This window comes from Lithobates pipiens, unplaced genomic scaffold (genome assembly GCF_037356315.1).
Source record: "Lithobates pipiens isolate NorthernLeopardFrog02 unplaced genomic scaffold, aLitPip1_a1.2 Scaffold_23, whole genome shotgun sequence".
Classification (NCBI taxonomy): domain Eukaryota; kingdom Metazoa; phylum Chordata; class Amphibia; order Anura; family Ranidae; genus Lithobates; species Lithobates pipiens.
The window spans coordinates 299,097,888-299,114,910 of NW_027507785.1; the positions used below are offsets into that span (position 1 = coordinate 299,097,888).

Sequence of the window (17,023 nt, forward strand, 5' to 3'; positions counted from 1 at the left end):
ACCTAAACAATTAAACCAAATAAATAAATTACTAAAGTGCAACAACTGCAATAAATTGCAGACTAAAAGTGCAAAGGTGAATCCACCTCACTATAGTGATGTGATGTGCAATGATAGAACAATAAATATATTACATCTAATATAAAATGAAAAAATTAATGATCATATACGTGCATAAATAATCAAAAATCATAAGTGAAACTCGTTCCAAAGTACAGAATATAAAAAAATGAAGATGCTAAATAAGCAATAATGTGCAAAATGCAATAATAGATGGTGATCATCAAATAAAGTCCATGCAAATAATTGGTGACCATACAGCAAAGTCCATGCAAAAAATATAAAGTGGCTTCCAATGTGTGACAGTCCACTGCAAACTTCAGTGCCCAACTTGTGCACCACCAGTTTCCCCCAGCCTCTCACCTCAAATATATAGCATAAAAGCGCTGTATGTACACAGATGCTACTCCGTCCTTATCCGTCCAGCCTCAGATCTATACCGCTGTACGTATACGGTTATCACTTCCCCAATTTCTCCAAATACATCCAGTTAAAATTGGTAGTACATAGGGAATGGAAGAAAGACAAGGGGGGCTCCCATGTGTAGTATCAAAACACAACTTTAATAAATCAATATCCTCACTTACATGTAAGCAGATACCAGCGAATTCGTAGCAACACGGACTTCCGGTCTCGGCCGCGACCGGAAGTGATATGTGTAACACCTAGCTCCTTACCTGACGCGTTGCGTCACAACCTCGTGACTTTATCCCTTGATAAAGTCACGAGGTTGTGACGCAACGCGTCAGGTAAGGAGCTAGGTGTTACACATATCACTTCCGGTCGCGGCCGAGACCGGAAGTCCGTGTTGCTACGAATTCGCTGGTATCTGCTTACATGTAAGTGAGGATATTGATTTATTAAAGTTGTGTTTTGATACTACACATGGGAGCCCCCCTTGTCTTTCTTCCATTCCCTATGTACTACCAATTTTAACTGGATGTATTTGGAGAAATTGGGGAAGTGATAACCGTATACGTACAGCGGTATAGATCTGAGGCTGGACGGATAAGGACGGAGTAGCATCTGTGTACATACAGCGCTTTTATGCTATATATTTGAGGTGAGAGGCTGGGGGAAACTGGTGGTGCACAAGTTGGGCACTGAAGTTTGCAGTGGACTGTCACACATTGGAAGCCACTTTATATTTTTTGCATGGACTTTGCTGTATGGTCACCAATTATTTGCATGGACTTTATTTGATGATCACCATCTATTATTGCATTTTGCACATTATTGCTTATTTAGCATCTTCATTTTTTTATATTCTGTACTTTGGAACGAGTTTCACTTATGATTTTTGATTATTTATGCACGTATATGATCATTAATTTTTTCATTTTATATTAGATGTAATATATTTATTGTTCTATCATTGCACATCACATCACTATAGTGAGGTGGATTCACCTTTGCACTTTTAGTCTGCAATTTATTGCAGTTGTTGCACTTTAGTAATTAATTTATTTGGTTTAATTGTTTAGGTAGCGCCGCATATATTTAATATATATAATATAATAAAAGGGGAGGGGTGTACTCACTTTTTTGAGATACTGTGTCTATGTATATATATATATATATATAGTGTGTATACATTATATATATATATATATATATATATATATATATATATATATATATATATATATATATATATATATATATATATATACATACATACACTATATATTTATGTATATATACTATGAATGGGCACTGTGGCTTAAGGGCTAGCACTTCTGCCTTGCTGCACTGGGGTCTGTGATTTAAATTCCTGTTAACACCGTCTGCATGGAGTTTGCATCTCCTTTCTGTGCATGCTTGGGTTTTCTCCCACACTTTTGCTGGCAGGTTAATTGGCACTTGTGTAAATTTTGTGTATGTATGTGAGATAGGGACCATAAATGGTAATCTCCTTGAGGACAGGGACTGATGTGAATGTGCAATATGTAAAAAGCTGGGTAAATTGTATAAAAATACCTGAAATAAATAAATATGTTAATCATTCAATACAGTAAAAAAAAAAGTTTTATGGAAAAAAATTCCCCTTGATGATAAAATCATATTTAAGTGAATGTATGACATTCAACTATATATAAAAACGAACTCGTAAATCTATTTTAAACAATACCTTTAATTTACCTTTAAGTTTTTCTTTCATACAAACCGAGTTGTAATTTAGATTTATTAGCCTTTTAATATAATCCAGGCAAGCTGTCTATTGTGGTGCTCGTGGTGTCTTTGATAAACCCCCCTGCCTTTTGCATCAATGCCGTCGCAGAGTTACATGTGAAAAGCGTTAGCAACTGACACCGTCGTATATTGCCAGTTTTTCTTTTATACTGTTTTACAGTGGATGCCTTTGAAGTGTGAACTATCAGGCCATCTGGAATGCATATGTTATCCTTATTATTACATGATATGTTATATTTTGCTAATGTGCTAAGACTGCTGTCTGGAAGTGTTGGCATGTTGATCTCAAGCTAACGCATTTCACATCAAAAGAAGACCAAGCTACATATTTTATAAAACCTAGACTTTATTCAATAATTCAAGCATTAATAATACCTAGGGATAGCCCCGTGGTCAGATTATTGTTATTTGAACATTTTATTTAATAGCCATGCATAAAAAAAAAAGAAAAAAAAAAGATAACATTAAAAAAAATATATTTTTCATTTAGAATGTCGTGGCTTGAGACTGAAAAAGTTGGCTTACTTGGCAGTAAGAAAAAAAAAATGGAAAGGAAAAAAAAACGATGACATATAGGAGAATGGTTCCTGTAATTGTATAGGATGTCTTTATAGATGCTGTTTGATGTGATTTTATGTCACATGGGTCCAGGTCCAAGTTTAATCAAAATCCAATATGTTGCTAGAAGGCTAGGCTCAATTTCCAGGACAGCTAATATAGAGGTATTTTAAACATCTAGGACGACAATAAAGCTTTGCAATATATAGTAATTGCAGGATATTGTCTCAGCTAAGCTTAGCACGCCCGCAATTATCTGCAGTGCTTTCTACATTGTACGGTATATTGTTTTCTATGCTTTGTGTACTTCCCTTCTGCAAAATAAGTCAGGATTTTACTTCACATATTATTTTGAGTGGACAATAACTAAATAATATTTTACCTTTCCCATCCTTGACTCTTTCATAAACTTTGGATAAAAGTAAGGTTAACACTTTCTCAGCCAGAATATAGCAATGACTAAATGGCCAGCCCAACATTTAGCAGTGTAAAGATATCTATAATTATTTTGCACAACAAAATAATTTAGATCCTTTTTTTAAAGGAGATTTAAGGCACAATAATTTAAGAAAACCCTGTTTTTTTTTAAATTAACGGCTAACAAATGCTTAAACTTGTGTAGCGCCCATCACCTTTAGGTGGGTGCTAATAGGTAAAGACAGGTTGAATTGCCAGTGCCTTACTATTCTTTTTGTACAGACGTGGAGGTTTGGTAAGACCCCTTTCACACTGGGGTGTTTTTCAGGCGTTTTTCAGGCGTTTTAGCATTAAAAAAAGAGACTGTAAAGCGCTTGAAAGAAGCCGCAACTGCAATCCCAATGTAAAAGCCCGAGTGCTTTCACACTGAGATCCCTTTCACACTGGGGCATTTTTCAGGCACTTTAGCTTTAAAACAAAGCGCCTGTAAAGCGCCTGAAAGAAGCCGCAACTGCAATCCCAATGTAAAAGCCCGAGTGCTTTCACACTGAGATCCCTTTCACACTGGGGCATTTTTCAGGCACTTTAGCTTTAAAACAAAGCGCCTGTAAAGCGCCTGAAAGAAGCCGCAACTGCAATCCCAATGTAAAAGCCTGAGTGCTTTCACACTGAGTCGCTGCGCTGGCAGGGGGTCAAAAAAGGTCCTGCAAGCAGCTTCTTTGCAGTGCTTTTGGAGCGGTGAATACAACGCTCCTAAAGCGCCCCTTCCCATTGAAATCAATGGAAAGTGCCTGAAAATCGCTTTTTGCAGCAGCGTTTTGTGGGCGCTTTTAACCCTTTATCTGGCTACTAGCAGGGGTTAACAGCACCCCGATAGCGCTTGAAAAATGCTGGTAAAGCGCTGCTAGTTTAAGCGGCGCTTTACGAGTGTTTTTCGGATGCTGACATTGTGAAAGGGCTCTTAAAGCACTTGGGCTTTCACATTGGGATTGCAGATGAGGCTTCTTTCAAGCGCTTCACATGCACTTTTTCTAACGCTAAAGAGCCAGAAAAAAGCCTGAAAAACGCCCCAGTGTGAAAGGGGTCTTAGGGTGGAGTTGTAGGTTAGAGGGGGGTGTGACCACCTCTTCATCACCCTGGAAACCCCTTCCTTACTTCTCCAGAGGAATCTTCTGGAGAAGAGGTGGGTACAGGGATTGAGGGCCCCTCGTCCAATCGTTAATTTGCTTGGGCAAGCGCGGGTCTCATACATATACACTGTGGTCACACGTTCCCTGAGGGAGATGGGGCGAGATTTGATCCAGAAAGGCTGCAAAATGTGACCCACAGGAGCAGGGCTGGAAGGCCACGGAACTCTGCCGGAAAGCCTGGAGGTTCAGAGACTCCAAAGCTGGAAGGTAGTACCATTTCAGAAGCAAGAAGTATCCACTAACAGGATGGAGTAGACCAGGGCCGCCTGGACTTTTCCTGAGCTGGCATGGGAAGATATGGCAGGATGCAGGTGAGGCCTGGGACCACATGTTTTTCAGAGAGGCATGCGCCAGATCATTACAGGAAAAGGGTTCTTCTACTTGTGCAGCTCACAAAGAGAGGCAGCTTATACTGTCCTGTATCACTCACAGACCACACATCAGGGACTGCAGCATCAAGAATAAAAGCCATTGTTTAATTGTTGAACTGTGTCTGTGATTTCTACAGCAGGGGTGGAAGAAGCGAGGGTTAAACTAGCCGTACTGTAATGAACTACTAGCAGCTCCCAAGGGAGTAGTGCGTTTTACATGTTAAAAAGAAAGAGTTTTTTTTTAATGAATATATGATATTTTAATACTGTAATTGTATCAGACAGTAACATATAACAGATAACACTCTAGGAGAAGTGCTCTCCTGAGGGGGTTACCTTGGGGGCGCGCTCCTGAGTCCAGCATTCTGCGTCCACAACTGCTGAATGTATGACTCGTTTCTGCCCCCGGCGCCTGCGTCATTGGATTTGATTGACAGCAGCGGGAGCCAATGGCTGTGCTGCTATCAATCTATCCAATCAGGACACGAGACACTGACTGGAGCTTGTGTCCTTGTTCCTGTCAAGCAAATTTCGGGGCTCAGGTAAGTATAAGGGGGGCTCAGGGGCGCTGCTGCATTCAAAAATGTTTTTCACCTTAATGCATAGAATGCATTAGGGTGAAAAACGGTGAGAGTTTACAACCCCTTTAAAGCATGAATAACAGCACAGTGCTTGTGCTGTGTCATTTGATCCCTTCAATCACCTAAAAAACCTGGCTGATCCTGCCTGGTTCTGCCTTCTCTCCTGTAAACTGACCACGGTATATCATGGCTGATGAGCCCTGACACTGTGGTCAGTTTACATGCCCCCATCATCCCCAGCTCTCCTCTCTTCTCTTCTCCCCCCTACCCTCCCCTCCTGTCAGCTCTACTTCACAATCCTCTCCTCCTGCTACAATCAGTTCTATAATATAAGCATGCCACCCCCTCTTTTAAATAACATTATGTGTCCCTGTGCCTGTGCTATATGAAAACAAAATCCAGATTATACCTTATATCAGAGCGTCTCCTGACACTCATGTGACTCCTCGGCTCTCTCTTTCCCCTCTCCTCCCCGGCTGACATCAGTGGGAGTTCCTGGCCTTGCCCGCTATAGCTGTCAGCCTAGGAGAGGAGAGAGCCGAGAAGTCATGTTATCACTGGGTGAGGCTCTGATATAAGGTATAATCTGCATTTTTTTTATACAGCACAGGGACACATAATGTTATTTAACAGAGGCGATGGCATACTTATAACTATAATGGCTTGACAACCACTACAACGTTAGCAATGCGACCAAAGTGTATGTTTAAAAATGCCCAGGTATTAGTATATGTAAACCCGATTACTAAAATCTCAAGCTTTAAAGAGGAAGTAAACCCTGATGAGTTTACTTCCTCTTTCATTCCCTGCAAAGGTAAAGCATTAATGGACTACCATGCATCGCATAGTAGTCCATTAATGTGTAACTTACCTGACACAGGAGCCAGCGAAGTCACCGCTGTCCCCTGTAGTTCCGAGCGTCCATCTTCTTGGTGGATCTCCCTGCTCCGGCGCTGTAATTCGCCGGAGCTGCGATGACGTCACTCCCGCACATGCGCATGGGAGCCGACACTTGCCGCGATCTGTGGCTTACCCAGTGCGCCTGCGTGCCGCTGTCTACGGCGCATGCGCTGTAGACAGCGGTGGCTGTCTTCAGGTAAATATCTCCTAAACCGTATAGTTAGTTTTAGGAGATATTTCTTGGACCTACAGCTAAGCCTTAATCTAGGCTTACCTGTAGGTCAAAGTGGTTTGTAAGGGTTTACAACCACTTTAACTTAACTATTGTTCAGGCACCTCCTGGTATTGGGTGACAACCCAACCGTCTGTGTTGAAAAAGAGGGGACCATGAATATTTAGAATTTTTCTTTAAGGGCCAGTTCACACCTTTCAATGCATAAGATGCAGACATGGTCCACTGTGATCCCCACCCAACTCTGAATATGAACTTGTTGGACAGGCTCCATTCTTTTTGGGAAGGCTTTCAACAATATTTCACAGTGTGTCATTGGGAATTTGTGCCCATTCAGCCAAAAGGTCATTTGTGAGGTCAAGTACTGATGATGGACAAGAAGACCTGGCTCACAATCAGGTTTGGGTGTTCAGTAGGGTTGAGGTCAGGGCTTTTTGCAGGCCACTTGGGATACTAAAAAAAAAAAATGGTCAAACAGAACCTCTATGGTGTTGGGTTTGTACATGGGGCATCGCCATACTGGAACAGAGAAGGACCTTCCCCAAACTGTTGTCACAAGACTGAAAGTACACAATAGTCGGAAACAGCCTTAAAAGTACCCTCCTATGTATCTGCTTTAATACATGATATGAATTTATACTGCAGAAAAATGAATTTTTTGGGGTAAATTTGCCCAAAATCTGAAAACCAGAGACATTTTCAGATATAACACTTTTCAGGGACCAATCTTAAACACTTAACATTCTCCAAAAATTTAACGATCGCTCTCCTCTCTGCTTATCAATTTCTCAGCGTACGCTCTCGGTTTGAGAGATGTCATTTCACGTTTTTTGAGAACTGTTCCTGATAGCACTCTCAGTGCTTTCTTTTATTTATTTATTTATTTATTTTATGTGTCCCTCTCCATTATATCATTTGCAGAATTGGCAAGAAAATAAGTTAGTTCTATCCCCGTACTTAACTCATAGAAAAATAAAAATTAAATTACCCAGACTGTTATTTTCGTTCCTTGGCTGTTTTAATGCAGTATGGCTGGAAAATTTGAATAAATAGCTTGTGTTAATGGCGTTTGCCGGTAAAGCTGAGCTTATTGTAATTCTATGTGACTCACTGTATACACAACTTCCTGACAGAGGAAGTCCCCAAATTACTGACATTCCTTCAGCTCAACCTAAAAATATTCCTGTCTTAATTTCACCATTGCGATAGACTCCAAATAATAACATGGAGACTAAATCTGTAATCATATTTGAGAATTTAAAAAAAATATATAATATTTGATAATAATATGACTGTATACACTTTCTTATACCAACAGGTCATTGGTTGGGTTAACAATCAGGCACATGTTTTTATATGTTTGATAGAGCTGCTTCTATGCTTCATAAATTAAATGACATTGAATCTATTTGTGTGCTGTTCAACTTATTGTGTTATATGAACGATAACCATATTCTTTTAAAGCTGAACGCCAGGCAGAAACAAAAGACACAAATAATGCAATTCAATATACTGTATATACTCGAGTATAGGCCGACCCGAATATAAGCCTAATTTTACCACAAAAAACTGAGAAAACAAATTGACCCGAGTATAAGCCTAGGGTGAGAAATGCAGTAGCTACTGTAAGTGGAAAAAAGGGTCAACAATGCCCATTTACAGCCTCACTGTGCCCATTTGAAGCCTCACTGTTGCCATTTGCATGCTTCACTGTGCCATCGCTCTGCCTCACTGTGTCATCTGCATGCCTCACTATGCCATCGCTCTGCCTCACTGTGCCATCTGCATGCTTCACTGTGCCATTGCTCTGCCTCACTGGGCCATCTGCATGCCTCACTGTGCCATCACTCTGCCTCACTGTGCCATCTGCATGCCTCACTGTGCCATTGCTCTGTCTCACTGTGCCATCTGCATGCCTCACTGTGCCATCTGCATGCCTCACTGTGCCACCTGCATGCCTCACTGTGCCATCTGCATGCCTCACTGTGCCACCTGTATGCCTCACTGTGCCATTGCTCTGCCTCATTGTGCCGTCTGCATGCCTCACTGTGCCATTGCTCTGTCTCACTGTGCCATCTGCATGCCTCACTGTGCCATCTGCATGCCTCACTGTGCCATCTGCATGCCTCACTGTGCTATCGCTCTGCCTCACTGTGCCACCTGCATGCCTCACTGTGCCATCCCTCTGCCTCACTGTGCCATCTCCCTGCCTCACTGTGCCATCTGCATGTCTCACTGTGCCATCTTCCTTCCTCACTGTGCCATCACCCTGCCTCACTGTGTCCATCTGCAGCCTCATCTCCCTGTCTCACTGTGTCCATCTGCAGCCTCATGTACCTGATCTCCAGAAGACCGGCACTGTGACGTGCAGTCTAGTCGGCGGCCATCCAGTGTATCAAAGCCCCGCCTTCTCCTCGTCGATTCCGTTTCCCAGTAGTGAGTCTGTGTTCCGTCTTTCACATGGAGGACGAGGAGAAGGTGGGGCTTTGTTACACTGCACGGCTGCCGACTAGACTGCATGTCACAGCGCCTGGAGATCAGGTGCATGAGGCTGCAGATGGGCACAGTGAGGCAGGGAGACTGGAGTATAAGCCGAATGGGGTGTTTTCAGCACAAAAAAAAGTGGCTTATACTCGAGTATATATGGTACATTTACAAACATTTATATTTTTTAAATGCAAGCAGTATAAGTACTTGGATTTGTCCTGGTGTCAGCCTTTTGCAGTCCCTGTACAGCACAGCTCAGCCTTGGAGAGAAATAAGCAGCACAAGTAGCCAATCAGTTTTGCTTCAGTCCTAACAAGGGTATATGTTGATAGGAGGAGAGGGCAGAGTGACAGGGTGGATGAGCTTATCATTCTGCGGCTTCCCCTTTCATTGACCAGTCACAGGCTGCGAATTGTCGCACCCCCCCCCCCCCCCCCCCGATCCCAGCCTGTGAATTGTCGGTGAAAGGGGAAGCGGCAGAATGATGAGTTCATCCCCTTTCCCTCTCTCTTCCTATCAACAAATCCCGTACATGTATTTCATATGTACTTAGCGGTTTGCCTGGAGTTCATCTAAAGTCTAAAAAAGTAAATACTTCAGCAACCCACAAGACATGATACCTGCTATAAACTTAGCAAAACAAGTGCCATTTTTGTCAGCTAGCTTCACATAAATAAATCTTTGGTATGTATTAAACTCATAAATACAATCTATCTTCTTAATTCCTCTGCCTCCTTGTTTATGACTGATCTGCCAGCCAAATATACAACTAAACGGCGTTAACAGTATGTGGCAGTTCATTTGAAAAACTCCCTACTTAGTCTAAGTTATGGATTTTCATAATTCTAATTACAAACATGACTAAGTAGAGACATTTTCAGGTAATTTATGAGAGCAGAATATTAGTTTTTCTGCAGCTGAATACAGAGATATCTAAATATGTTTCACTATGTCCCTTATCCAATTGAAACAGGAATTTTTGATGTGGGAAATGATTCTACTTTTTCCTTTTTTTTTCTTTTTTTTTTTTACTTTTTTTTCTTTTTTTAATATTCTATATCCCATTGACATGAAATTATTGTGCGAATAACATTTCTTTTTTTTTTTGTATTCCTCATTAAATTGCAATTTTGGGTCTTTTACCATTGGAAGCTTAGTAACAAGGGGGAAAAGTTTACATTCTGTAAGTATGTCATTAAACTGCGATTTGACATGGTGTTTTGCAGATATAGATGAATGCAATGAAAACAAGTGTGGAGACCACGCGCGGTGTGAAAATACTGCCGGAGGGTTCAACTGCTCGTGCCTTGAAGGTTATCAGTCGTCCTCAGGAAGCCTGTACTTTCAGCCAGACGACGGGACTTACTGTCAAGGTAAGTTGTGGTGCCATTAATACGCCTTTTTGTGTTCTTTAATTACAATGGCTTTACAAAAGAGAGATTTTTCCTCCAGGTAATATTCAGCATAATTACATTTATTAAAAATATAATGGATGACAAAAAGGTATTATTGCGGTTTCTGATATACCGTAGTTTTAATTACTTTCAATTTTTTTTTTTTTTTGTGGAGAAAAGTGGTGAATGTATTTTTTTAGAATTTTCGAAAAAGCGAGAAGGATTAGAACTCTAATCAGGTTTTTATTGCTGTCTCTGGCCCTCTAGTGTACATTCACTCTTAGGCCGCGTACACACGGGCGGACTGTTCGCCCAACTTTGTCCGCTGAACAGTGTTTCAGCGGACAGTCCGCTCGTGTGTGGGGCTTCAGCGGACAGTTTCAGCGGACAGTTTGACGAACAAAGTTTTTCGGAAATTCCGTAAAACTGTCCGCTGAAACCTTGTTTCAGCGGACAGTCCCCGCGTGTGTAGGCTTGTTCGTCAAACAAAGTTCCGCGCATGCTCAGAAAGGATTTTCACGCCGAAAGTTATAATGCAGTGTATAGGACGTCGTATTTTCCGTCCCGTCGTACGTGCCGTTCACGTCATCGCGCACGGTTTCAGCAAACTGTTCGTACGTCGTGTGTGGCCATGTCCGTCCATGCTAATTTTGAGCGGACTGTTTGCCGAAACTGTTTGACGAACAAGGTTGGGCGAACAGTCCGCCCGTGTGTACGCGGCCTTACTATTTGCTTCGGAGACCACCATACCCAAGGCAGGAAGTGATGGCAAATCCAACATTTTAGAGTTTACTCCAGAACAACATATTAATAGAGGCCTTGAGAACTTTTATGCCGCGTACACACGACCGGAATTCCGGCCAGAAAAAGACTGATGAGAGCTTTTCATCGGAAAATGCGACCGTGTGTATGCTCCATCGGAATTTAGCTGTCTGAATTTCCGCCAGCAAAAAATTGATAGCATGTTCTCAATTTTCCCGATGGAAAAACGTTCTATTGGAAATTCCGATCGTGTGTATGCAAATCCAAAAACTCACGCATGCTCAGATTGAACTAGAAGATGGAAGCTATTGGCTAATGGGTATTGAACTTCCTTTTTCTAGTCGTATGTGTTGTATGTCACCACATTCTTGACGGTCGGAATTTGGTGTGATCGTGTGTATGCAAGACAGCTTGAGCAAGATCCCGTCGGAAACCCGTCGGAATTCCGTCGGGAAAACCATCAGAGCTTTTTCCCATGAGAATACTGATCACGTGTACACGGCATTAGACTTACAAGTGTAGTCAGATGCAGGAAAACCTCAAACAAGTTCAATTGATTGGAAAGGCAAAGCTTCCCTCGATGGATAATCAACGATTACTCAAACCATACAAATACAGAAAGGAGCGCCAGACCAAAATTTAATAAAAGAGTCCAAGATAGATCATTTTAGCTATTGATAAAAAATCTTACAAAATTACATTAAATAACATAATAAAATAATTTATATATATATATATATATATATATTACCAAAAGTATTGCCTTCCTTTACACACACATGAACTTTAATGGCGTCCAAGTCTTAGTCTGTACGGTTCAATATTGAGTTGGCCTCAGCATACCAAGATATTTTGGACAATTTCATGCTCCCAACTTTGTGGGAACAGTTTGGGGATGGCCCTTTTCTGTTCCAACATGACTGCACACCAGTGTACAAAGCAAGGTCCATAAAGACATGGATGAGTGTATTTAGGGTGGAGGAACTTGATTGGCCTGCACAGAGTCCTGAACTCAACCTGATAGAACACCTTTGGGATTTATTAGTGCAGAGACTGGGAGCCAGGCCTTCTTGTCCAACATCAGTGCCTGACCATACAAATGTGCTTCTGGAAAACATTCCCATAGACACACTCCTAAACCTTGTGGACAGCTTTCCCAGAAGAGTTGAAGCTGCTATAGCTGCAAAGGGTGGGCTAACTCAAAATGAAACCCTATGGACTAAGACTGGGATGCCATTGTCATTTTTGTACACTATTATGGATTTTCAATAAATGTTATGTGCAGCAATTCCTGTTTGGATTTTTGCTTTATGTATGACCAGTGGGATGGTCTGATTGCTTTACACGTTATCGATATTCAATGTGCTGTTTACCACACCTGCCTTGAATATATATATATATATATATATATATATATATATATATATATATATATATATATATATATATATATATATATATATATATATATATATATATATATATATATATATATATATATATATATATATATATATATATATATATATATATATATATATATATATATATATATATATATATGTGTAAATCTATGTGTGTAAAATTTGCTCACCACATATACAGGGCTGATTCCTATTTTACTTGGTGCAGTGACCTCAGTGGTCTCAGTGCAATCTATGGGATAAATCTGACCTGACAAAAACGATAACTCTATAACATTAAAATTATCTCCAAATTCATAAACCGCTTGCCGTCCAGCGCACGACGATATACGTCGTCACAATGGCAGGGCTGTGCAAATGAGCGTATGATCACCGGAGGTCTGCGACCGTGACACGGAGAGGAGACGGACTTCCTGAATGAAACGGACTTGGCCACACATGACTGGACTAAGTCTGTTCGAAAGTCCATTCGTTTTGAACGTGATGACGTAAACGGGACTAAAGAAGGAAGTTCAATAGCTAATAGCTGCCCTTGCGTCGTATTTGGTCCATCGGACTAGCACACAGACTAATGTTTTTTCCGATTTTTAGTCCGTCGGATAGATTTGAAACATGTTTTATTTCTAGGTCCATCTGAATCTTTGGGAAAAAAAAGTCCGCTGGAGCCCACACACGATCGAAATGACCGACGGATTCCGGTCCGCCGGACCAAGTCTGCCAGAAAGTCCGATCGTGTGTATGCAGCATAACTGTTAATTGAGGAGTGGCCAATTAAACATACTCTAAAAAATTTAAAATAAAAATTTTAAAAAAGAGATGGGGCATACACATATTATACAGAAATATAATAAAAAATAAAGTAATGCGAAGACATCTACATTGATATGATTATCTGTATAATAAACAGAGTGTACAAGGACACGTTATGAAAACCATGTTCCCATGTTTTCATTCATAGGGCATAGAAACAAAGCTAAGTAACTGAACTACCCTGTTTCCCCCGAAAATAAGACATAGAGTGATTGTCGGTGATGGCTGAAATATAAGCCCTACCCCCCAAATAAGCCCTACCCCATTCCCCAAAAATAAGCCCTACCCTGAAAATAAGACCTACACTGACTTGAACTAGGGCTAATTTGGGAGGTAGGGCTTATATTGCAGCCACCACCGACAATCACGCTAGGTCTTATTTTTGGGGAAACAGGGTATGTACAAAAACATAGGAACTGGGGTGCAGAAAAATGGCAGCAGGTCCTCTGGTCTGATGAGTCAAAATTTTAAATATTATGCTGCAGCAGGAGGTAGCCTATTTGCAAAGGGCTAGAAAGTGGCGGAATATTGAATGTCTGCACTTATGTAATCCTAAAGACTAGTTTGAGCTGGGGGCCGTGCTGGATAGATTTAAATGTTTACTGGTAGTTATTTGATGGTTCTGCAAGTGGATAGTGGTGCTGGTCTCCATTTATCTTTTTTTGGGAGGTCTGGTGCAACAGTGTCATGAATTGAACAGTAATGATACTTGAATGTGGAGGGAAGGAGGAGCAACCAGTGTCTCGAATAATGGGTGGTTGAGTGGTGGAGAGACCCCCTGCTCCAAATACCACCGCTCACCATAGGGCAGGGGTAGGAAACCTCGGCTCTCTCCAGCTGTTTTGAAACTACAAATCCCATCATGCCTCTGCCTCTAGGAGTCATGTATGTGATTGATAGGGTCTTGCAATGTCTCATGGGACTTGTAGTTTCAAAACAGCTGGAGAGCCGAGGTTCCCTACCCCTGCCCTAGGGGATTAGCAGTTGGGCAACTTGTATCTAAACACACTGTAGAGTTGATTTACTAAAACTGGAGAGTGCAAAATCTGGTGCAACTGTGCATGGTAGCCAATCAGCTTCTAACTTCGACTTATTCAATTTAATCTTTGACAAAAAAATCTGGAAGCTGATTGGTTTCTATGCAGAGCTGCCCCAGATTTTGCACTCCCTGGTTTTAGTAAATCAACCCCTAGTATGTGATATTGCACTTATTTTCTCTATCGAAATGTTGGTAGGTCCACGGAGCCCACCCATCTCCAGCAGGTTAGTCCACCATTATTACCTCCTCATCTGCCTTCTGCGCGGAGAGACAGTTCCCCCGAAACGCATTGGCTCGATCTGTATGTTTTTCTATACTTTCAATAAACGACTCTCCCATCATTTTGCATTATTCCGTACACTGGGCGCTCCTCCCTCCCCATTCCATTGATCCTAAAGAGACATTCCATAAATTACCGAACTATTGGTATGTCTCCTAGTCGCTGCTCTCTCATTAGCCATTGAGCTTCAATAGCATTGCAGGCAGCGACCAAATTAATTCTAGCAATGAGAAATAAAGTTTCATTTCAGTGATTCTGCCGCTAACAAAGTGTCAACAGCATCAGCATTGCCCATGTGACATGGCCCTGAGGACTTTTTGCCTGTTCACAAAACAAAATCTAAATAAAAAATATAAATCCTGCTCTATAATAATAATGATAATAATTACATTCTCCAAGTAGCTAGAATAATTATCTTAGAGGTTTACCCCTGCGTACATATATATGAAATAAACAGTATGTAACAAGCAAATAAAATAATGTGCCGTTAGCTGCCCCATACAATTTCCTAACATAGGCCCCGTGTGACTATAATTCTTATTATTTAAATTATAATAGCATTGCTAAAATAATACAAGCAAATAACAGTATTCTACCAGATGGAACAAATCCACAGATAAAAAGTTCACAGCAGAGTTATGAGTTGCTACCAATCAGAAGGTTTCACTTATCCTTCTTTTTAAAGCTGAACTCCAGGCAAACAGCGAAAATACAATACATACGGTATATGAGAGCTGATTTACCTGCCAAAGGATTTGTATATCTGTCCATCCATTCCTGGGACTTACACAGCTCTGCAAAACACTGGGGCGTTTTTCAGGCGTTTTTCATGCGCGTTAGCGTTAAAAAAAGCGCCTGAAAGAAGCCGCAACTGCAATCCCAATGTAAAAGCCCGAGTGCTTTCACACCGAGATCCCTTTCATACTGGGGCGTTTTTCAGGCACTTCAGCGTTAAAAAAAGCACCTGAAAGAAGCTGCAACTGCAATCCCAATGTAAAAGCCCGAGTGCTTTCACACCAAGGCGCTGCGCTGGCAGGGCGTCAAAAAAAAGTCCTGCAAACAGCTTCTTTGCAGCGCTTTTGGAGCGGTGAATACAACGCTCCTAAAGCGCCCCTTCCCATTGAAATCAAGCCTGTAAAACGCCAGAAAAATGCCTGAAAAGCGCTATTGGCAGCAGCGTTTTGTGGGCGCTTTTAACCCTTTATTTGGCCACTAGCAGGGGTTAAAAGCGCCCCAATAACGCTCGAAAAACGCTGGTAAAGCGCTGCTAGTTTAAGCGGCGCTTTACGAGCGTTTTTCGGGCGCTAACATTGTGAAAGGGTTCTTAAAGCACTTGGGCTTTCACATTGGGACTGCAGATGCGCCTGAAAAACGCCTGAAAAACGCCCCAGTGTGAAAGGGGTCTTAGACCCCTTTCACACTGGGGTGTTTTTCAGGCGCTTTAGCGTTAAAAAAAGCGCCTATAAAGCGCTTGAAAGAAGCCTCATCTGCAGTCCCAATGTGAAAGCCCAAGTGCTTTAAGAGCCCTATCACAATGCCAGCGCCCGAAAAACGCTCGTAAAGCACCGCTTAAACTAGCAGCGCTTTACCAGCGTTTTTCGAGCGTTATTGGGGCGCTTTTAACCCCTGCTAGTAGCCAAATAAGGGGTTAAAAGCGCCCACAAAACGCTGCTGCCAATAGCGTTTTTCAGGCGTTATTCAGGCATTTTACAGGCGCTTCCCATTGATTTCAATGGGAAGGGGCGCTTTAGGAGCGTTGTATTCACCGCTCCAAAAGCACTGCAAAGAAGCTGCTTGCAGGACTTTTTTTGACGCTCTGCCAGCGCAGCGCCTCAGTGTGAAAGCACTCGGACTTTTACATTGGGATTGCAGTTGCAGCTTCTTTCAAGTGCTTTTTTTAACGCTAAAGCGCCTGAAAAATGCCCCAGTGTGAAATGGATTTCGGTGTGAAAGCACTCGGGCTTTTACATTGGGATTGCAGTTGCGGCTTCTTTCAGGCGCTTTTTTTAAACGCTAAAGAGCATGAAAAACACCTGAAAAACGCCCCAGTGTGAAAGGGGTCTTAAAAACGCTTCCTTCCCACTCCTAACACCCATTATGACCAACCTGTGTAACAACAAACTGTATACTTGCCTACACTATATTACCATTTTGGGACCAGGGGCGGACTGACCATTTGGCCACTCGGGCATTGCCCGAGGGCCCCAGGCCACTAGGGGGCCCCATCAGGGTTGCCAGCCTCAGTAAAACCTGGGACAGTTTGTAAAAATCTGTGGGTTTTTTTACATCTGTCTCTGAAATGTCCCTTACCGACATACTTTTAGT

The 17,023-nt window shown here is 41.7% G+C and overlaps 1 protein-coding gene across 1 annotated transcript in view; it reads left to right on the top strand.

Moving 5' to 3' along the window:
• ADGRL4 (adhesion G protein-coupled receptor L4) overlaps nucleotides 1–17,023 on the top strand; it is a 253,358-nt gene that overhangs the window by 108,930 nt on the left and 127,405 nt on the right. Inside the window, exon 4 of the mRNA XM_077450392.1 lies at nucleotides 10,216–10,362. Within this exon, the coding sequence (XP_077306518.1) occupies nucleotides 10,216–10,362 (147 nt within the window). The remainder of the gene's footprint in view (nucleotides 1–10,215; nucleotides 10,363–17,023) is intronic.